This window comes from Bos indicus, chromosome 10 (assembly GCF_029378745.1).
Source record: "Bos indicus isolate NIAB-ARS_2022 breed Sahiwal x Tharparkar chromosome 10, NIAB-ARS_B.indTharparkar_mat_pri_1.0, whole genome shotgun sequence".
In the NCBI taxonomy this organism is placed as follows: domain Eukaryota; kingdom Metazoa; phylum Chordata; class Mammalia; order Artiodactyla; family Bovidae; genus Bos; species Bos indicus.
Window position 1 is genome coordinate 84,580,351 of NC_091769.1, and position 21,328 is coordinate 84,601,678.

Below are 21,328 nucleotides of genomic sequence, written 5' to 3' on the forward strand. Positions count from 1 at the left end.
TTTGTGACACTGTACAGGAGACAGGGATCAAGACCATCCCCATGGAAAAGAAATGCAAAAAAGCAAAATGGCTGTCTGAGGAGGCCTTACAAATAGCTATGAAGAGAAGAGAAGTGAAAAGCAAAGGAGAAAAGGAAAGATATACACATCTGAATGCAGAGTTCCAAAGAATAGCAAGGAGAGATAAGAAAGCCTTCCTCAGCGATCAAGGCAAAGAAATAGAGGAAAACAACAGAATGGGAAAGACTAGAGATCTCTTCAAGAAAATTAGAGATACCAAGGGAACATTTCATGCAAAGATGGGCTCGATAAAGGTCAGAAATGGTATGGACCTAACAGAAGCAGAAGATATTAAGAAGAGACGGCAAGAATACACAGAAGAACTGTACAAAAAAGGTCTTCATGACCCAGATAATCATGATGGTGTGATCACTCACCTAGAGCCAGACATCCTGGAATGTGAAGTCTAGTGGGCCTTAGAAAGCATCACTATGAACAAAGCTAGTGGAGGTGACAGAATTCCAGTGGAGCTATTTCAAATCCTGAAAGATGATGCTGTGAAAGTGCTGCACTCAATATGCCAGCAAATTTGGAACACTCAGCAGTGGCCACAGGACTGGAAAAGGTCCGTTTTCATTCCAATCCCAAAGAAAGGCAATGCCAAAGAATGCTCAAACTACTGCACAATTGCACTCATCTCACACGCTAGTAAAGTAATGCTCAAAATTCTCCAAGCCAGGCTTCAGCAATACGTGAACCATGAACTTCCAGATGTTCAAGCTGGTTTTAGAAAAGGAAGAGGAACCAGAGATCAATTGCCAACATCTGCTGGATCATCGAGTTGGTGATGCCATCCAGCCATCTCATCCTCTGTCATCCCCATCTCCTCCTGCCCCCAAAGCCTCCCACCAGCAAAAGAGTTTGAGAAAAACATCTATTTCTGCTTGATTGACTATGCCAAAGCTTTTGACTGTGTGGATCACAGTAAACTGTGGAAAATTCTTCAAGAGATGGGAATACCAGACCACCTGACCTGCCTCTTGAGAAACCTGTATGCAGGTCAGGAAGCAACAGTTAGAACTGGACATGGAAGAACAGACTGGTTCCAAATATGAAAAGGAGTACGTCAAGGCTGAATACTGCCACCCTGCTTATTTAACTTATATGCAGAGTACATGAGAAACGCTGGGCTGGAGGAAGCACAAGCTGGAATCAAGACTGCCAGGAGAAATATCAATAACCTCAGATATGCAGATGATACCACCCTTATGGCAGAAAGTGAAGAGGAACTAAAAAGCCTCTTGATGAAAGTGAAAGAGGAGAGTGAAAAAGTTGGCTTAAAGTTCAACATTCAGAAAATGAAGATCATGGTATCTGGTCCCATCACTTCACGGGAAATAGATGGGTAAACAGTGTCAGACTTTATTTTTGGGGGCTCCAAAATCATTGCAGATGGTGATTGCAGCCATGAAATTAAAAGATGCTTACTCCTTGGAAGGAAAGTTATGACCAACCTAGACAGCATATTAAAAAGCAGAGACATTACTTTGCCAACAAAGGTCCATCTAGTCAAGGCTAAGGTTTTTCCAGTGGTCATGTATGGATGTGAGAGTTGGACTGTGAAGAAAGCTGAGCACCAAAGAATTGATGCTTTTGAACTGTGGTGTTGGAGAAGACTCTTGAGAGTCCTTTGGACTGCAAGGAGATCCAACCAGTCCATTCTAAAGGAGATCAGTCCTGGGTGTTCACTGGAAGGACTGATGCTAAAGCTGAAACTCCAGTACTTTGGCCACCTCATGCGAAGAGTTGACTCATTGGAAAAGACTGATGGTGGGAGGGATTGGGGGCAGGAGGAGAAGGGGATGACAGAGGATGAGATGGCTGGATGGTATCACCGACTCGATGGACAGGAGTTTGAGTGAACTCCGGGAGTTGGTGATGGACAGGGAGGCCTGGCGTGCTGCAGTTCATGGGGTCGCAAAGAGTCAGACACAACTGAGCAACTGAACTGAACTGAATCCAGATCCCCAGTCTGTCCTTGACCCCTATGCTATACTGTTTCTAAGATGGAAATACCACTCTGGAATTTATTGGAGATGTCTGGAGATAGAAACTTCAAAATCATCAGCATAGAGATGGTATTTAAATCCATGACACTGGATGAGATCATCAAGGGACAAGCATAGGTGGAGTCCACAGACTGAGAAGTAGGCAGCAATATAAGGGAAAATGAAGACAGTATGACTCCTTAACTCCAAACGAATAGTGTTTCAAGGAGTGGGAGGGATGGGCTATGTCAAATGCTGTTGATAGGTTGAGTAAATAGAACCACTGGAATAATAATACAGATGACTTGACAAGTGGTGAGGGTAAAAGTCTGATAGAGTGTTCAAGAGAGGAAAGGAGAGAAGAAACTGAAGGCACCAAGTAGAAACCTCCGTTTAAAAAGAAGGTTTATTTTCATGCTAATGGACAATCCACTAGAGAAAGAAAAACTGATTATCGACGATGAGGGATAGCGATACTGAAGAGCTGGAATAAGAATTTTGTGGAGGAGCTGGCCTCAGCTAGGAACACAGACAGCTTATCCCTTGAATAGGAGGGAAAATAGAATATATGTGCACAGATGCATGTAGGTGAGAAGATATGGTGTTGTGTCTGAGAGTTCTCTTCCAGCTGATTCTATCTGTTCAGTGAGGTAGGAAGCAAGGTCATCAACTGAAAGAGAGAACAGAGTAAGAAATTCTGGAGATTTAAGGAAAAGGAAAGCATAGCCAAATAGTCATCTGAAAGTAAGAATAAACTGGACTAAATAAATGGAGACCATCTTGCTCATCGTTGATCTGGGTAGCCTAGAACAGTTCCTAGTATGTTTTAGACACTAACTGTGACTTTGGACTTTGGACTTGAGAACCACTGACTACTTATGAATACAAATTAAAAAAAACAACTTCAAAGGTTAATGAGTTGGTTTTTTTTTTCAGTCTAGAAAAGATCAGTGGCCAGGCCATTTGACATATTAGTTGATCATGTTACAGGAAATACTGAAACCAAGGATCAATGGAAATATTCTAATGACTCCTGGGATTGTCTTTTTATTTTTCCTTCTTTAGAAATGTGTTATATTGCACTTCAAAAACAAACCCTAAAAGGTGCATTTAATAAGATATGAGAGAGGGTAAATTTTATAGAAGAAACGGCATGGGAATTTAAAAAGCAGAAAGGAAGAAAAGGAAAGAGGCAGTAGATACTCCCTCACTTGTAGAGGAAAGGACCCAGAGTGGTCCAAGTACAATCTGCCATTAAGGAAAAAACACAGGAAATCTAAATAGAATGTAGATGTGAGCACACTGACTTAACGTGGTCATGAATACCATTTAAATGTTTTACTCTTGCGAATTAGTTGCAACCAATATAACCATGTGCTACTTTTCAACTATGTATTCTCTAAAACATAACCATTTCTAATGATGCCATTTAACAATTGTAACAGCATAAAAACTTGAAAAAATATATATCTGGCAGTACATTAACAATATCTGTTATAACAGATACTACAATATTTTTGGTGATTTTTATACAGTTAGAAGTGGTTAACCCCCTCCCCCAAATTAAATAATAGCCTAGGGAGGAGTTCACAGACTCAAATCCCCACAGGGTTAAAAGCAGGTAACAAAATGAGTGAAGCAGACAGTGAGGACAACAGGGAGCTACAGGGATATGGCAACAGGCAACCAAAGGGCATAACAGCTACTCAGCTCCGCATACAAAGTTAGCTGTTTAATCTGCCATTCCTAAAATAAATATAATAGTTTCAATCTGAAAGCTTTCAATGTTTGAAATACTGGCAACTAATTTAAATTTATGAACTGTGTGCAGGCCATACAATGTACATTTGTGGGAAGCATTCAGGCCCTTGAGCAGTCTAGTGTCCCCTGCATCTGACATTTTTCCATTCACTGTAATGAAAGCCTCTTGAGGAAAGCAGAGACCAACACTGGGCAGAAGGCATGCGGCACTATGTTTCAGAAAACCTTGGTTTCAGGGTAGGCACTACCATTTACTACTAGCTGGGTAACCTCTTTGAGCTTGTTTATTCATTTGTAAAATGTAGTTTCATCAACTATCATGTCTAATTCACTGAACTGTTTTGAGTAGCAAGTTAGAAAGTAGGTCAAAACACATCACTAAGTATAAAGCTCTCTATAAATACAAGTAGATGGCTGTGAGATACTAGAAAATATACACTGGTATTTGCCCCTGGTTCCTGGCACAGAGCTCCTGAAATTCCCCAAGCAACAAGAACACAAAGAGCATCTCTTGTCCTGACATTTGTTCTCTGATCCCATCCCTGACACAAGGCTCCTAAAACCCTTGTAAATTCCTAAGTGCTAAGAACACTAGGAGCATCTTTTGTTCAATGATACAATCCTGGGTGGGCTCCTGGTAAGAACTTGTCACCAGAACCACCAAGTCATGATGAGAAGCTTAGGATTTTCAGTCTTATTCCTCCATCCTCTAAAAAGGAAGAGGAGATGGAATTGGAATTAATAATCTATCATGTCTACACGAGGAAGCCACCACAAAATCCTAATAATGCAAGGTTCCAGGTTGGCAAACACATGCACATGAGAAGGTGACATACTCCGATTTCACAGGGACAGAAGCTCTTGCCCTTGGGGCACTCCCAGGCTTTGCCGTACGTATGTCTCCATCTGGCTCTTCGTCAGTATCCTTTACCATGTCCTTTAATAAACTGGTAAATGTAACTCTTTCCTTGAGTTCTGTGAGCTGTTCTAGCAAATTAATGAAACCTGAGGAGGAGGTCATGGGAACCTCCAATTTGTAGTCAGAGAAAGAGGTTATTACAAGTAACCTGGGGACCGACTACCTGCAATTGGCATCTGAAGTAGGTGGGACCAGTCTTATGAGATTGAATCCTTAAATCTGTCTGACACTATCTCCAAGTAGACAGGATTAGAACTGAGTTAAACTGTAGTGTCTCAGCTGGTGTCACAGATAATTGCTTGGTGTAGGGGGAAAAAAAAATCTCTATACATTCGGTGACTAAAAGTAAAGTGTTTTGTGTCAGCAGTAAAGAGATACACAGGACAAAGACTAACAGGAGGCAGATTGAACTGAGTTTTTCTAATACAATGGCTTTAAAAAGAGACCTAACAGGGTGGCCTAAAAACATTTTATATCTTTATGTTCAGTGAGTTCCTCGTAAAATGGTAATACGGATTTATTTAGCTCATGAGTTTCCTCAAATACATTAAAATTTAAGATCCTTTTCAAATGTTAAGGGCCATGTAATTGCTTACTAATATTAATAAAACATTTGCCGAGTACAGCCAAATACACTAGGAGCTGTATATAGTACTTTCTAAAAAGTTGAGAATATTCTTGGCTTTCTTAAAATAATGAGCAATTTAACGTAGCTAAGTTTAGAAAAAGATATTTCAGAGTCTTAGGTTTTTTTTCCCCGTTTTAAGATGTATGTAATCTTACAATGGGTTAATAACACAGACCTGTAAGACACCCAGGTTTATCTGTTACTCATTAATAAAGCTTCTGAAAGTACTGCTTCCATTAGATGGAGGAACAGGGAGGTCAGGCCCCTGACAGGAACAGGGCAGAGTATTCAGGTCCAGGACAACTAAGGGAAAAGCAGCAGCAGTTCTCCTCGTCATCAGGAGAACTAATAATTCATCAGGGCTAATAATTCTTTCACCCATCTGCTGCTGCTAAGTCGCTTCAGTCGTGTCCGACTCTATGCGACCCCACAGATGGCAGCCCACCAAGCTCCCAAGTCCCTGGGATTCTCCAGGCAAGAACACTGGAGTGGGTTGCCATTTCCTTCTCCAATGCGTGAAAGTGAAAAGTGAAAGTGAAGTCACTCAGTCGTGTCCAACTCTTAGTGAACCCATGGACTGCAGCCCACCAGGCTCCTCCGTCCATGGGATTTCCCAGGCAAGAGTACTGGAGTGGGGTGCCATTGCCTTCTCCGTTCACCCATCTACTGTTATGCAAATATGTTTGGTGGAAACTCTTGATAACTGTTGGACCATTAAAACATACATAACATGAAGGCTAAGAAAGTATCAAAATTTATGAGGAGTTGCACTAGATAAAAACTCCCTAACATACTGTTCTATGAGATTCTTCATTTTTAGCTTTCATCAAAACACAAATGACTGAGCAAACTCAACAAACCAAATCCCTTTCACCAGACGACTTGTAGATTAGTGTTGAAAGTGAGTTAAATGATGGCAACTTGAAAAGTATAAAAGGCTCCAAATTCAAGAAAAATTTTCATTTACACATAAATTTCTGGAAAGATTATGGGTGATGCTTTCCCCCACCTTGGCTTCCAAACTCTCTGAATGAGTTAACTGTAACTAAAAAAAAAAATTGTGTGTAAGACTGAACTGCCTGGGAAAAAAAAAAGAATGAACTGGCTGGCCATAAAAATAATTCTCCCCACAATAACGTAAGAATTCTGCATTGTATCTCTATGAGATGGAGAGGATCACTAAACTTATCTTAGTAACTATTTCATCACATATGAACTCGAATCATTATGCTGTACACCTTAAACATACATTGCTGTATGTCGATTATATCTCAATAAAGCTGAAAAATAAAAAGAATTCTAAGGGTCAGTTTGACAGGAAACAACAAAATTCTGTAAAGCAGTTATCCTTCAATTAAAAAATAAGTAAAATTTTTAAAAAAGAAAAAAAAGAATTCTAAGGGTCATATTTGTTCACATTATGGGACAGATTAGTATCTTTTAAGAAAATCTCACTAGTATGATTTAAACATCTCTAGATAAATAAAATGCTATTTGAACCACTGGAAAAGATTCTTCAAAGCTTTAATAATAAAGTAAATTGACCAGAGACAAAAATCCAAAATTAAATTGCTACCTTTAAAGAAGAAAGGTAGAAAATAAAATGAGTTTTAGGATGCTCTTTATTTACTAACATCTTTATAAGGTTAAATCTCTTAAACTTTGCTTGTAAATAATCTAGAAATAGAGTGATTGTAGAGCAAAGTGATTTAACAATATAGACTCTGAAATCAGATTATCTGGGTTCAAATCTAGACTCTACCACTTATTGTATCTGTGAATTCAGGCAGGTCATTTAACCCTCTGTAGACTTCAGTTTTCTCACTGTAAGACAGGAGAAAATAATAATTTCAGGGTTACTGTAAGGATTAAGTGAGATAATTCATAGTTTTCTTTCTCATACCATATTAAATTTGTGATGTAGCAAAATGCAGTGAAAATAGCTAAGAAGCATGGTGTGACCCAATTCAGTGACATTAAATGCACAATGACCTCATTATACACAGCAATGAATATTGTCACCTGGGAACTGATTCTCACGTGATAGCTATTTTTGTTCTTTAATATGATGCTATAACCTTCTAAAAAAACACACTTTAACATATTTTTTTATAAACCATATTAATATTTTCTACATCCTAGCATTCATACAGAGAAAGCAATGGCACCCCACTCCAGTATTCTTGCCTGGAAAATCCCATGGACGGAGGAGCCTGGTGGGCTGCAGTCCATGGGGTCGCTAAGAATTGGACATGACTGAGCGACTTCACTTTCACTTTTCACTTTCATGCATTGGAGAAGGAAATGGCAACCCACTCCAGTGTTCTTGCCTGGAGAATCCCAGGGACGGGGGAGCCCGGTAGGCTGCCGTCTATGGGGTCGCACAGAGTCGGACACGACTGAAGCAACTTGGCAGCAGCAGCATTCATAAATAAGACTGCTTTACCACAGTAGATACATTAAAAACTGATCACTTAGAAAATACTTAAAATTATATATTTTAATTGGGTTCATGTGAAATTGCTTTGAGAAATTATATTTGGAAAAGAAAAAATTCTCCATCAAAAAATTTGCTTAACAATCAGGATGCCTATTTATAAGTGTCCAAGTGTCTACAGGATTAATTCTTTCTAGTTATAGATCCCACTGTCTATGGACCTGTTAATGTGATTCTCATTCTATGGACCTGTTAATCTGATTCAGGCTCAAAATATCTACTAAAGTTTTACTGTGACATGTGTGGATACACTACATGACTTTGTATTTCAGACTGACAGCAGTTACTGAGTAAACCATTCAATCTAAAATCCTTCAAACTTGTTTACTTTAGTATAATGGTAGCTTAAACCAGAAGTGAAGTGGAAGTGTTGCTCAGTTGTGTCCAACTTTTGGTGACCTCATGCAGCATGCCAGGCTCCTCTGTCCATGGAATTCTCCAGGCAAGAATACTGGAGTGCTTAGCCATTCCCTTCTCCAGGGATCTGCCTGACCCAGGGATCTAACCCAGGTCTCCTGCACTGGAGGCAGATTCTTTACCATCTGAGCCACCAGGGAAGCCCAACTTAAACCAGAACATGTGGAGGGGATAAAAAGAGTTACAACTAAAATACTTAACTGAGAAGGAAATGGAAACTAATCATTTTAAAAAACTGGCCTTCTTAGGGACTTCCCTGGCAAGCCAGCAGTTAAGACTCCAAGCTACCACTGTAGGGGGCACAGGTTTGATCCCTGGTCAGGGAACTAAGTGCGGCATGCCATGTGGTGTGGCCAAAAAGAAAAAAAAAAAATTCTTTAAAGTAACAAAACCACCCAGTGAAAAATTAACTGTGATGGGATTTTTATATTTTATATCACATAAACACATAAACTTTTAGTAATGTACACTGAGTTATAAAAATGACAGTAGTTTTTTTATACTGTCTCAGTCTGAATTATTATTTTGTGGCACTTACTCAAAACTAAACAATACAGGTTCGATGCAGGATACAGGATGCTATTTTGTGGCACTTACTCAAAACTAAACAATACAGGTTTGATGCAGGATATAGGATGCTTGGGGCTGGTGCACTGGGATGACCCAGAGGGATGGTACAGGGAGGGAGGTGGGAGAGGGGTTCAGGATGGGGAACACATGTACACCCATGGCGGATTCATGTTTGATATATGGCAAAACCAATACAATATTGTAAAGTAATTAGCCTCCAATTAAAATAAATTAATTTAAATTAAAAAAAAAACTAAACAATAAGCTTAGACACAAAAATGTTAGAAATGTATTTATCTATTTTTGTATTGTCACCCTACACATTATAAGGAAATCTGAACACTGAACAATCATTCTTTAAAAAGCACCTACATGGGACTTCCCCCGCGGCCCAGTGGTTAAGCCTCTATGTTTCCACTGCAGAGGGCCCAGGTTCAATCCCTGCCCAGGGAATGAAGTTCCCACATACTGCTGGGTGCAGCCAAAAAGAAAAAAATAGAAAAAAAATTAAAAAAAAAAAACAAAACTAAAAAGCACCTACATAAAGAACATTACACATATGACATACATTTGATAGACTACTAATTAAGATAGTTTTTCTTAAGTTACCATCCCAGGTTAAAAACCACAGGATTCCCAAAGATAAGTTCACATACTTGACTTACTTCACCTGAAATTTAACTTAAATTGAAAAAAAGTAATAGCAATAAATGTAAAATTTAGGATACATTTAATTTTCACTTGAATTTAGTATTTCTTCCTACTTCTCTGTCAATATGGAGCACTAAGTAAAGCCTACTTGTTCAAAAATATTCTAATACGAACAACTTTGCTAAATCAAATTTATTTAAACACCTAGTTTTGAGGAAGCAATTATTTTTTAACCTACTTGATTTATTTATTGGACTTTCCTAGGAATTATCAGATTTAGTATCAACAAACACACAGGTAATATCATAGACAGCAGCTTCCAGATTCATTAATTTCCATATTCCATCAAATCAATTCCTGTATTATAAAGAAACCAAAGCTGTACTTCTTTTTAAAAAATACATGAATGCTATACTAGGGGTGTAACTCCTTATAAAGCAAGGCACGAATGTGGCATCAAACTTACTTTTCCAAAGAAGCCTTTGAAGAACTTCCTTTCCTGGAGGAACAGGGGGACAAGTCGAGCGCTATTATTGTATGGGCTTAATGTCCCAGGGTTTCACAGCAATAAGCACACACAGAGGGTAGGTGAAGGGCAAAGTAGGAGAAGGGGAGGAAGTGAGAGTTTTAAAGAGTTATCCATACCAGGAGTGACAGGGAAAAAGGAAGGGTGCATGAAAATGCAGGGAAACATACTGTACGGCCTAAGAATCCACAGAAAGAGAAGATATCAGAACCTGTATTCATGCAGAGCAACTAGTTACTTTAGCATTCTCTTTTGACGTTTAAAACAGATTATTCAAATTTGGCAGCAGAGAAAAAGATTATGACATACAGATTTGGTGAGATTTGCATTAAAACTTTCATAATAGTAAGTGGTAAATATATTGGTAGATGTACATTTTTCAATTTAAAATCAGTGGTTGAATATGTGGAAGTCACCAATTAAAAAACCAGTCCACACTCAAATGATCACACAGTAACATTAAAAAATGCTACACTTAAATTGTAAGTGTGCAGCAAGGATCCTTGTTAAGACTTTTTCTTTTTGAGTTAAAGATGTCACTTAGAGAATTCTTACTAATGCATTAGGATTGATTTATATGTATGTATGTGCTGATCAATTCCACAGCAATCATAGGGAATTAACAGATATTTTCGATTTCAAACACGGAATAAATCATCTATAAAGAACACAAGGCCAATGCTTTCATTGGAGTTGAGAAAATGAATATATTTGAGAACCAAACCACATCTGTGAGCCACAGCTGAAATCTGAGGAATATGGTCGTATTTTCTTTTAAAATTCTATTTTAGAATAAAGAAATTTGCAGTGACAGTTATAAGTATATGTAGGTAAAAAAGAGACAAGTGTCTGTGATCCCAGCACAATTTTTTAAGCATATACAAATTTTGCAAACTGGCCACCATGTAAAGTCTGAAGAATTTATGCAAAGTAGATGAGTTCTAGTTCACCCAAGCTAGCTTAATGTTAACATTTCTTAGTTTTGGCTGAACTATACTTTAAGCCTTTGCCTTTTATAAACTGTTATTAACAGTGAACAAATGCCTAGAAAAAGACAACTATACAGAAATTTGACTCTCTTAGATAATTTATCTAAGAGGATGGTATGGCTAGATAGCATTACCAACTCAATGGACATGAATCTGAGCAAACTCGGGAGATCGTGGAAGACAGAGGTGCCTGGTATGCTGCAGTCCTCAGGGTCACAAAGAGCCGGACGCGACTGAACAACAACAGATAATTTATAAATTCATTCAATATTCTCAAACACTAAATAGTTTTTTTCTCTAGGTTTTGAAAAACACAAACAGCATCAAATATTTCCACAAAATGTTTTCAATTTAAGCTAGAAATATAATAAGGAAAGTGGGTAGTTACATAGTAAGACTAAGCTTATTTCTGCTGCCAAGTTTGGTGACTCTAGCTTTGTTAGACTTTTAGGTAACCACCAGCTTTTAAAAGGTACAGGCGATGTTAAAAGATTCACCATTCTTTAAGGACAGGAAGGTACCAGAAGAAGATTCATTAATATTTAATTTAGCTCCCAGAAAAGCTCCTGTTAAACATGGAGTTTGCCTTCTTTTTATAAAAGACCTCAGATGTTAATGAAAAAAGATGACGTGCAAAATGCATCAAGACAGTTATTAGATTAGAGAATAAAACTAATTTAAAAAACAATTATGATTCTTTTACCTGCTAAAACAAGAACATATATTAAAACAAATATATCAAATAGTGAATAAAAAACCAACATATTAGAAACTGGTAGTATAATGAAACTAGTCTAAAACCAAGACAGAGTGCGAAAGACATTTACAGAGACAATGGGAAGAAAAGACATTTTAAAAGGTCCTCTTGCACCAGTATCAAGCAAGATAACCAAAGGCCCAAAACGCTTTTTATAAAATTGGTACTCCTCACTCTGCAACTATGTCATCAAGGCACTGAAAATGGGCAACAGTCCTTTCTTTCATTTATCTTATACAATCTACACCCCTAAGTGGCTAAGTAAATTATGCCACAAAGTAAATGAATTGAAAACACTGTACCTAACTTTATGAATATAATGTAAAAAAAAATTAAACATATCTAGTCTCTGAGAAGTATTTGTTTAATTATATCTTTTCCTTTGAGAATATAAAGTATGTTGATAACTTCTAATTGAAGTTAAAGTAATCATAAATTTTAACAAATCACTTGGAAGGAAAATAAAAAAACTGTACTTGCAAATTATCCTGCTACTTCAATCCCCCACAAATTTAAAAAACACTAGAACATTACATTTTTAGTTCAACAATGATTTGAGTGATAGGTTTAAGATGTTTGTTTTCCTATTTAACTGGTACATTTGAGCTACATAATTCTTTATATTTTAAAACTTTTTGGCATTCAAACTTGTTCCAGATATGCTATTTCTTCTTCAGTCTGTAGATTTGTACATTTTTATGTTTGCTTCCATTTATTTGAAACTCTAAGAGGAGTATTTATCATCTATGAAAATAAACACATCTCCCAGACACAGCTTTTGGCACAATATAAGCATCTGGCACAGTAGATTACAGATGTTTGTTAGATAAATGTTTGGTAAAAGGAGGAAAAAAGGCATCTAGAAATTTGTGTAGTAAAAATATGAAAAGACAAAAATCATGTATTTTTGCAGACTAACATGATATGATCTGAGGATGAACAACATCTGAAGACTTCCAACTTTCTGCAACCGTTTCCATATAGCATTAGAAAGGGCATTAGTAGAAGGGGAAGTTTCACTGAGTATTAACAAATGGGAAACTGACACAGAGAGCTCAGCCTGGTGCTCTGTGACAACCTAGAGCGTTCAAGGAAGAGGGGATATATATATATTTATGGCTGATTCACGTTCCTATACAGAAGAAACCAACACAACTTTGTAAAGCAATCATCCTTCAATTAAAAATCTTTAAAAGTATTCTTAATCTTATTCTCTTAGTGAACTTAGAATTATTTTGTTAAATAAGAGACTGAATTTAAGTTTCTTTGAAAACTGTATTATCTGCGGCTGCATTTAACTCGGGACCATATTTAGGTGGACATGGCAAGTCTATAAAACTATGAAGTTCCTTTAACATTAATGATGATTAAATGAAGAGCACAGATAAGACTAAGAAGGTATTCAAACATTTAAGAATTTAAATAACCAAAATCTGAGGTAAAGGGTATGTATATCTGTATATTGTTCTGGGTTATTTTTTTTTATGTTTTTTGCATACCATAATCAGTTATTTTTCTCCTCCTTTCCTTTCTATAATAGATTTAGACATTTGCTGGAAAACACAATCCACTTCGATGAGTTGGTTGCTTCCTTGATTTCATATCTTTTATACTGAGCAATTATATATAAGAGGTCATATAAAATACACCAAGAAGCGGAAAAGTTTTGATTAAGCAAATTGAGGGGGAAAAAAAAGCACTCATTCATTAGTAGCCAAATTTGTGGCAGCCTAGCATATCAGCAAACCCAAAGCAACAAGTATTTAATGCTGCTGGGGCAAGGGCATGCAGAAGTAATGCTTAAAGCTTTCACAGCAAAGGCAGAAAAGGCCACACATTGGAGAAAAGGAAGGTTGTAAAAAGGGCTGTCAGAATCCAAAAAACATTCTTCAAACCTATCCAAACTTCAAAACTATTAACACCTTAATCTGAACCTTTATGAACTCTGAACTCCTTTTATTAAACACACAGGCATATGCCTGGGATGTATTCTATGGCGTAACAGGCAAAATAGACATTATTGATCCTTGAAAAGGACTCTCCACTTCAAATATGCTGAAGTTTGTGCAAAAGGCAGGGAAATACTTAATGTTAGAGGAGTACAGAGAAGGAAACTGGGGGATAGCAGTAATGATAGGAAGTCTCCCCAAAATAAACCTCACCGGCCATTAACAGATATCTCTATTTTATACTTTTTTTTTTCCCTGGAAAGCTGTTTCCTACAGATTTAAAATTACTAATTTATAACCCAGTTATCACAGTTAGGTTAAGTGACTGAAATAGTTTTACCCTGGTTTTAGAATATTAGTTATCTATAAGAGTTCATACCACTAGTTTAACATGGGTTCTGAATTAAAACTATCTTTTAGATAATGTCTGGCCTACACTGAAGCAGCTGGTCATTAAAACTTACATCTTTGGATGGACAACGTGAAATGCTCTTTATTAATGAGCACACATCTTTTGCCTTAGAAGAAACACTGTTCTTACTGGACAATGAATCACTGAAATTTACTGAGCAAAATCTTTTGAGAAAGTGTTTATAGCATACAGATCAACACTGGCAACCATCAAATACATACAGCTTTCAGTCTTTTTACAGCATCTTCACAGATGTGCATTCCTCTTGATTCATCAACTTCTACATGCCCAAGGTACTGTAGAAAGAAGATAAGAGTTAGGGATATTGCTGTGTTTACTAAGTAGCTACTATATGGTAGGTATTATGTGGTAGAAAATTGAATACTAAAATTCCACTCAAGAAACTCATAGCATTACACAACAGTTAAGATAATGTGACTTTACTTATTCTCGTGTCCTCATATGAATGAGATTTAGAATAAAGGTCTCAAAGAGTTGTTAAAGGGGAGTAGGTGAAAAAGAACATGATAAGGAAAGGTAAATGTCAGGTAAACATTCAGGTAAATGTTACCTGAATCTAGTGAATCTGAGGCATAAAAGCTTGTGCTAGACACTGTTTATCTCTAGACATAAAAAATAATCCTAAAACAAAGCATGTGTGTGTGTATATACTGAAAAGGTACAAAGGAAAACAACAGCTATTCAAGGCCTGAAGAGATCACATACTCTTTTTATGGGAAGCACATAATAAGAGGGCTGAAAACTAAAAGTTTAAGACAGTACATTTGAGCTTTAAAATATGTATAGAACTTGAAGAAGCCATATGGGAAAGGCTGGAAAACTATTTTAGGCAGGGAGAATTAAACAAAAGCTATAGGTGTGGAATAGAATAATAATTACATCAGCAAGTATTCCTCATCTGGCAAGAATATGAGGTATATGCAGCTATGAAACTTGAATACTGAAATGAGTCTGTACTGAACCCCAGAGACAATGGAGAGCTAAAAAGCGCCTTTTTTTGCAAGGCAGTATTATTATTCAAATTATATCTTAGTATGGGAATAGTCTTGGGTTAAAAAGTACAATGGATGATGGCAATATCACAAGTGCTCTTTTAAAAGGAGATTTAGAGTCTGGTTCTGGTAAGATGGGAGTAGACATGTCTTACCCTGTCCTGGCTTCCCAGGTGGCACTAGTGGTAAAGAACCCTCTGTCAATGAAGGAGAGACTTCACTGTCAATCCCTGAGTTGGGAAGATCCCCTGGAGAAGGAAATGGAAGCCCACTCCAGTATTCTTGCCTGGAGAATCCCATGGATAGAGGAGCCTGGTGGGCTACAGTCTATAGGGCTGCACAGAGTTGGACATGACTGAAGTGACTTAGCAGAGCATGGCATCCTGTCCAACGCTCTGAATGAAATCATAAAACCAGAATAGACTGCATGGAGCACCTATCTGAGATCTCTGTAAAGAGTGTAAGATAAATCAGAGAACATCAGAATTCAAGGTATTTCTGAATTGGCAGAGAGTTTACCTTCCATGCCCCTCCCCCCTCCTTTGGTCCCTCCAGCTTGAACTTAACACAGCCAGATATCCAAAAGGGAGTGCTATGGCACAGTCAGAACTCTGGGAAAAGCACTCTATCTCTGGCTCAAGGACCAGGTATGTGAATACCTTATCCTCAAAAAGTATAGGGATCCCCATCCCTTTATTTATTTATTTTTGTTCTTTCACACCCCAATCCCCAGGAAACCCTGTGGTGGTGTCAGTGGGAGCAGCAAGGGAAACCTGCAAGAGCCACGCACCTCTCACAGACTGTGATTCCAGAAAGGTGGCGTCAACACCTCCAATCCCGACTTCTGCTTTTTTACCCTCTCCCTGAATCTCCCACCATCTGGCCCTGGATGAAGGTGAAACAGTAGCAATTCATGGGCACAATAACTAGTGCCCTAGGGAACACATGCATAGAGAGTTTAAGTAACTTGCTCAAAACCATTCAGCCAGTGAATGCTCAAACCCAAGCAGCCTGACCCACAATAGTCTTACAATGCTCATATATTGAATTTTTCATTTTTATTCCCATCTTTCCAATACTGACTGAATGCATAAAACCTACATAATTAAAATCAATTTAGGAAACTGCTAGACTTTAGGTAACAAAATACCTGAGGTATCAATCATAAAGATCATAAACTAAGGGCAAAATACTTAAAATATCTAAATAATTGTAACTGCTGTAATTTTGAATAAATGTAAAACAGCAAGATTCACTTTTAAGTGAATCAAATAATATATTCAGTTATATATATTTTATATATTCATCCTCATTCTTTTTTATTATAGGTTATTACAAGATATTGAATATAGCTCCCTGTGCTATAAGTAGGTCCTTATTGGTTATCTATTTTATATACAGTAGTGTGCATCTGTTAGTCCAACTCCTGATTTATCCCTTCCTTCCCCTTTCCCATTTAGTAACTGTAAGTACATTTTTTACGTCTGTTGAGTTTGTTTCTGTTTTGCAAGTTCATTTGTATCATCTTTTTTAGATTCCACATATAAGAGACATCATACATTTGTCTTTCCCTACTCTGACTTCTTCACTTAGTATAATAATCTCTAGGTCCACTCATGTTGCTGCAAATGACATTATTTCATTCTTTCTTATGGCTGAGTGATATTCCATTGTGTGTGTGTATATATACCACATCTCCTTTATCCACTCATCTGTTGATGGATACTTAGGTTGCTTCCATGTCTTGACTATTGTAAACAGAGCTGCTATGAACACTGGTGCATGTATCTTTTGTGTGTATGTGTGTGCATGTTTATGTTTTGGCTGCACCACACAGCTTGTGGGATCTTCGTTCCTCAACCAGGGATGGAACTAAGTGGAAGCGTGCAGTCTTAACTGCTGGACTGCCATAGAGGTACCTGCATATATCTTCTGGAATTATAATTTTCCTCAGATATAAGCCCAGGAGTGTGATCGCTGGATCATATGGTAATTTTATTTTTAGTTAGTTTTTTTTTTTTTTTTAAGGAAACTCCATACTTCCTTCCATATTTAAGGAAATACCATACTTCCATTGTGGCTGTACCAATTTATAATACCACCAATAGTGTAGGAGGGTTCCCTTTTCTCCAAACCCTTGTCAGCATTTATTATTTGTAGGCTTTTTGATAATGGCCCTTCTGACTGCTGTGAAGGGATACCTCTTTGTAATTCTGATTTGCATTTCTCTAATAATCAGCAATGTTGAGCATCTTTTAATGTGCCTGTTGGCCATCTGTATGTCTTCTTTGAAGTAATGTCTATTTAGGTCTTCTAGTCACCCTCTGACTGGGTTGTTTGTTTTTTGATATTACACTGTATGAAATGCTTATATATTGTGGAAATTAAGCCCCCATTGGTCATATCATTTGCAAGTATTTTCTGCCAGTCCACAGGTTGTCTTTTGTCTATGGCCTCCTTAGCTGTACCAAAGTTTCTAAGTTTGATTAAGTCCCATTTGTTTACTTTTGTTTTTATTTCTTTTGCACTGGGAGACTGATCTAAGAGAATATCGCTAGGATTTATGTCAGAGAATGTCTTGTTTATGTTCTCTTCTAGGAGTTTTATGGTTCTCATGTCTAATATTAAGTCTTTAGGACATTTTGAGTTTGAGTTATTTTTGTGTGTGGTGTGAGGGAGTGTTTTAACTTCACTGATTTATATGTGGCTGTCCAGCTTTCCTAACACCACTTCCTGAAAAGACTGTCTTTTCTCCAATGTATATTCTTGCCTCCTTTGTCAAAGATTAATTGACCATAGGTGTACGCATTTATTTCTGGGTTCTCTATTCTGTTCCACTGATCCATATGTCTGATCCATTTTACGCTGATCCACGGATCCATTTTACGCCAATACCATGTTGTTTTAACTACTGTTAAACAACTATTACTACTGTAGCTTTGTAGTACTGTCTGAAGTTGGGAGGGGGGTCATGGTTAATGCCTCCAGCTTTGTTCTTTTTCCTCAGGATTGCCTTGGCAATTCTGGGTCTTCTCTGGTTCCACATAAGTTTTAGGAGTATGTGTTCCACTTCTGTTAAAAATGTCATAGGTAATTTGATAGGAATTGCATCAAAATTTGTAGACTGCTTTGGGTAGTATGACCATTTTAACAATATTAATTCTTCCAACCCAAGAGCATGGGATATCATTTTATTTCTTGGAACTGTCTTCAATTTCCTTTATCCATGTTTTACTGTTCTCAGCATGTAAGTCTTTCACCTCTTTGGTCAGGTTTACTCCCAGGTATTTTATCTTTTTTGATGCAATTTTAAGCAGGATTCTTTTTTTTTTTAACTTGTTCTTTCTGCTATTTCACCGTTAGTGTAAAGAAATGGAACAGATTTCTGTATGTTAATATTGCATCCTGCACCTTGCTGAACTCATTTATCAGTTCTAAAAGTTTCTGTGTGGACTTTTTAGGGTTTTCTATATAAAGCATCATGTCATCTGCATATGATGACTATTAACCTCTTCCCTTCCAATTTGGAAAAATGAATACAGAATTTCAAAGTGTTTCCAAAAGATTTTATTCTATCATCTTTATCAACTCAACTGGTCACATACAGGTATTTATGACAAGGGGGCGGGGAGAGGGGGAAAGGAGGGAAGACTTGATGAAAAGACTTGGTAAAAAGAAGAAAATAAAAGTATCTCACATGGACTGACTCAGTCACATAATCTATTTTAGAAATGTGGAGATGGAAATCAGCCTTCTGTCTATTAGAAAAACATGCCAATTGAAAAAAACATTATTAAAAATGTCTCTTTTCCTCTCTGAGACACTACCTCACAGAAGAACTGCAGCTGATTTATGCTTTAATGGCTAAAATATTTGACACTGCGACTTCTTTGTCTGTATGCCTTTTCCAAACTCCCTCTGAGTCAAGGACTTTTATTCACAAAAATGTAGCTTAGAAAAACTAGTGTGTAGAATTTCATTCTTGGATGAATTACGTCATTTTTCGTTTTCTTGAAAAAAAAAAAAAAATTTAAAAGTAAATTATCCCTCTGCTTTCATACTGTTATCCATGAGAATTGTAGAGCTCTGATGTGAGAGACTACATAGTCAGCAGTTCTCAACATTAACAAACAGTGACAGTCATTAATTTATAAGAAGCTATAAGGCACATTATCACATACACATAGCCTATGTTATAGGCAAATAAAGAATGCAGATGTGCACAACATACATCAAACCTTGTTCAGGGGCTTTAATCAAAAAGAAGTAGCTAAATTAAAATGGACTATTTTTTATGTATAAATTTGGAGCACAATTACATTTGAACAATTGATCTAAACTAAGTATATATGGGAACTCCCCAGCATACCAGTGGTTGGGACTCCATGCTTTTACTGCTGAGCTGGGGTTCAATCCCCAGTCGCAGAACTAAGATCCTACAAGTCACTCAGCACAACCAAAAAAAAAAGAAAAAACTAAACTAAGCATATGGGTTAAATCTAATCACTTAAATTTAAAGCTTAAAATAGATTAAAATGATTGAACATTAAGTTTTACAGTGTGAAGCAGCTTTGAAATGAAACACTGAGTATGCAGAAGACTGTCACACTCAAGCTGTAAAATTGTAAGCAACAGAAAATATTTCATCTCCTGGGATAAATAGAATTTTTACAGCTAAGAGAAGTTGGTATGACCAATACATAAGTCCTCAGGCACCAAACATCTATCAAAAACTTGACTCCTTTTCAAGAGAAGATATTTAACTTGCAGTGTTTCAAAGAAAAATTAACTAAGGAAAACACCCAAGAAATTCAGATTAAAAACTTCAACATTCAGTTGTTATCTAACCAATAACACCAAGAGCAGCAGCAAATATTTATTGTGTACTCACTATGTGCTCGGAGAAGGCGATGGCACCCTACTCCAGTACTCTTGCCTAGAAAATCCCATGGACGGAGGAGCCTGGTAGGCTGAAGTCCATGGGGTCGCTAACAGTCGGACACGACTGAGCGACTTCACTTTCACTTTTCACTTTCATGCATTGGAGAAGGAAATGGCAACCCACTCCAGTGTTCTTGCCTGGAGAATCCCTGGGACGGGAAGCCTGGTGGACTGCCGTCTATGGGGTCGCACAGAGTCGGACACGACTGAAGCGACTTAGCAGCAGCAGCAGCACTATGTGCTAGTGGTGTGTTTTTCATATAATGTATCTACTCATTTAATTTTCACGAGTGCTAAGTCACTTCAGTCCTGTCCGACTCTTTACTACCCCATGGACTGTATCCCATCAGGTTCCTCTGTCCATGGGATTCTCCGGCAAGAATACCGGAGTGGATTGCTGTGACCTCCTTCAGGGGATCTTCCCGACCTAGGGATTGAACCCACGTCTCTTACATCTCCTGCATTGGCAGGCGGGTTCTTTACCACGAGCACTACCTGGGAAGCCCTAACTTAATTTTCATAACCTATACTAATTCAAGTTCTCATTTTATAGATGAAAAAACTGAGGCACAGAGAGGTTAAGTAATTTCTTTTTAAATTTTTTAATTGACATATAGTTGATTTAAACTGTTTCAGGTGCAGTACAAAGTGATTCAATTTACACACACACACACACACACACACACACATATGGGGGCTTCCTGGCCTCCCAGCTTCCCAGGTGACACTAATGGTAAAGAATCCGCCTGCCAATACAGGTTAGATGTAAGAGATGCCGGTTTGATCCCTGGGTCAGCAAGATCCCCAGGAAGAGGGCATGGCAACCCACTCTAGTATTCTTGCCTGGAGAAGCCCATAGAGCCTGGCAGGCTGCAGTCCATGGGGTCACACAGAGTCGGACACAACTGAAGTGACTTAGTGCGTGCACATGCACGCATACACATCACACACACATAGACTCTTTTTCAGATTCTTCTCCCTCATAGGTTATTACAAAATACTTAGTATAGTTCTCTGTGCTATACAGCAGGTCCTTGTTGGTTAACTTTTTTATATTAATATATAGTAGTGTATATATGTCAATCCCAAACTCCTAATTTATCCTGGACCCACTTTCCCCTTTGGTAACTGTAAATCTGTTACCTATATCTGTGCTTCTACTTCTGTTTGATACATAAGTTCATTAAAAAAAAAATTTGTTTTTAAAGATTCCATATATAAGCAATATAATGTTATTTGTCTTTTTCTTT

At 37.5% G+C, this 21,328-nt stretch overlaps 1 protein-coding gene across 14 annotated transcripts in view; it reads right to left on the reverse strand.

The window, feature by feature from the left end:
• NUMB (NUMB endocytic adaptor protein) overlaps window positions 1–21,328 on the reverse strand; it is a 160,657-nt gene that overhangs the window by 25,912 nt on the left and 113,417 nt on the right. For 9 of the 14 annotated variants that reach the window (XM_070797831.1, XM_070797829.1, XM_070797826.1 and 6 more), the window contains 2 exons: window positions 14,346–14,420; window positions 9,958–9,990 (listed from right to left, as the gene is read on the reverse strand). In XM_070797831.1, coding sequence (XP_070653932.1) covers window positions 9,958–9,990; window positions 14,346–14,420 — 108 coding nt within the window. Of the gene's footprint in view, window positions 1–9,957; window positions 9,991–14,345; window positions 14,421–21,328 lie in introns of those variants that run through there. The other 5 variants (XM_070797828.1, XM_070797834.1, XM_070797827.1 and 2 more) reach the window with 3 other exon arrangements.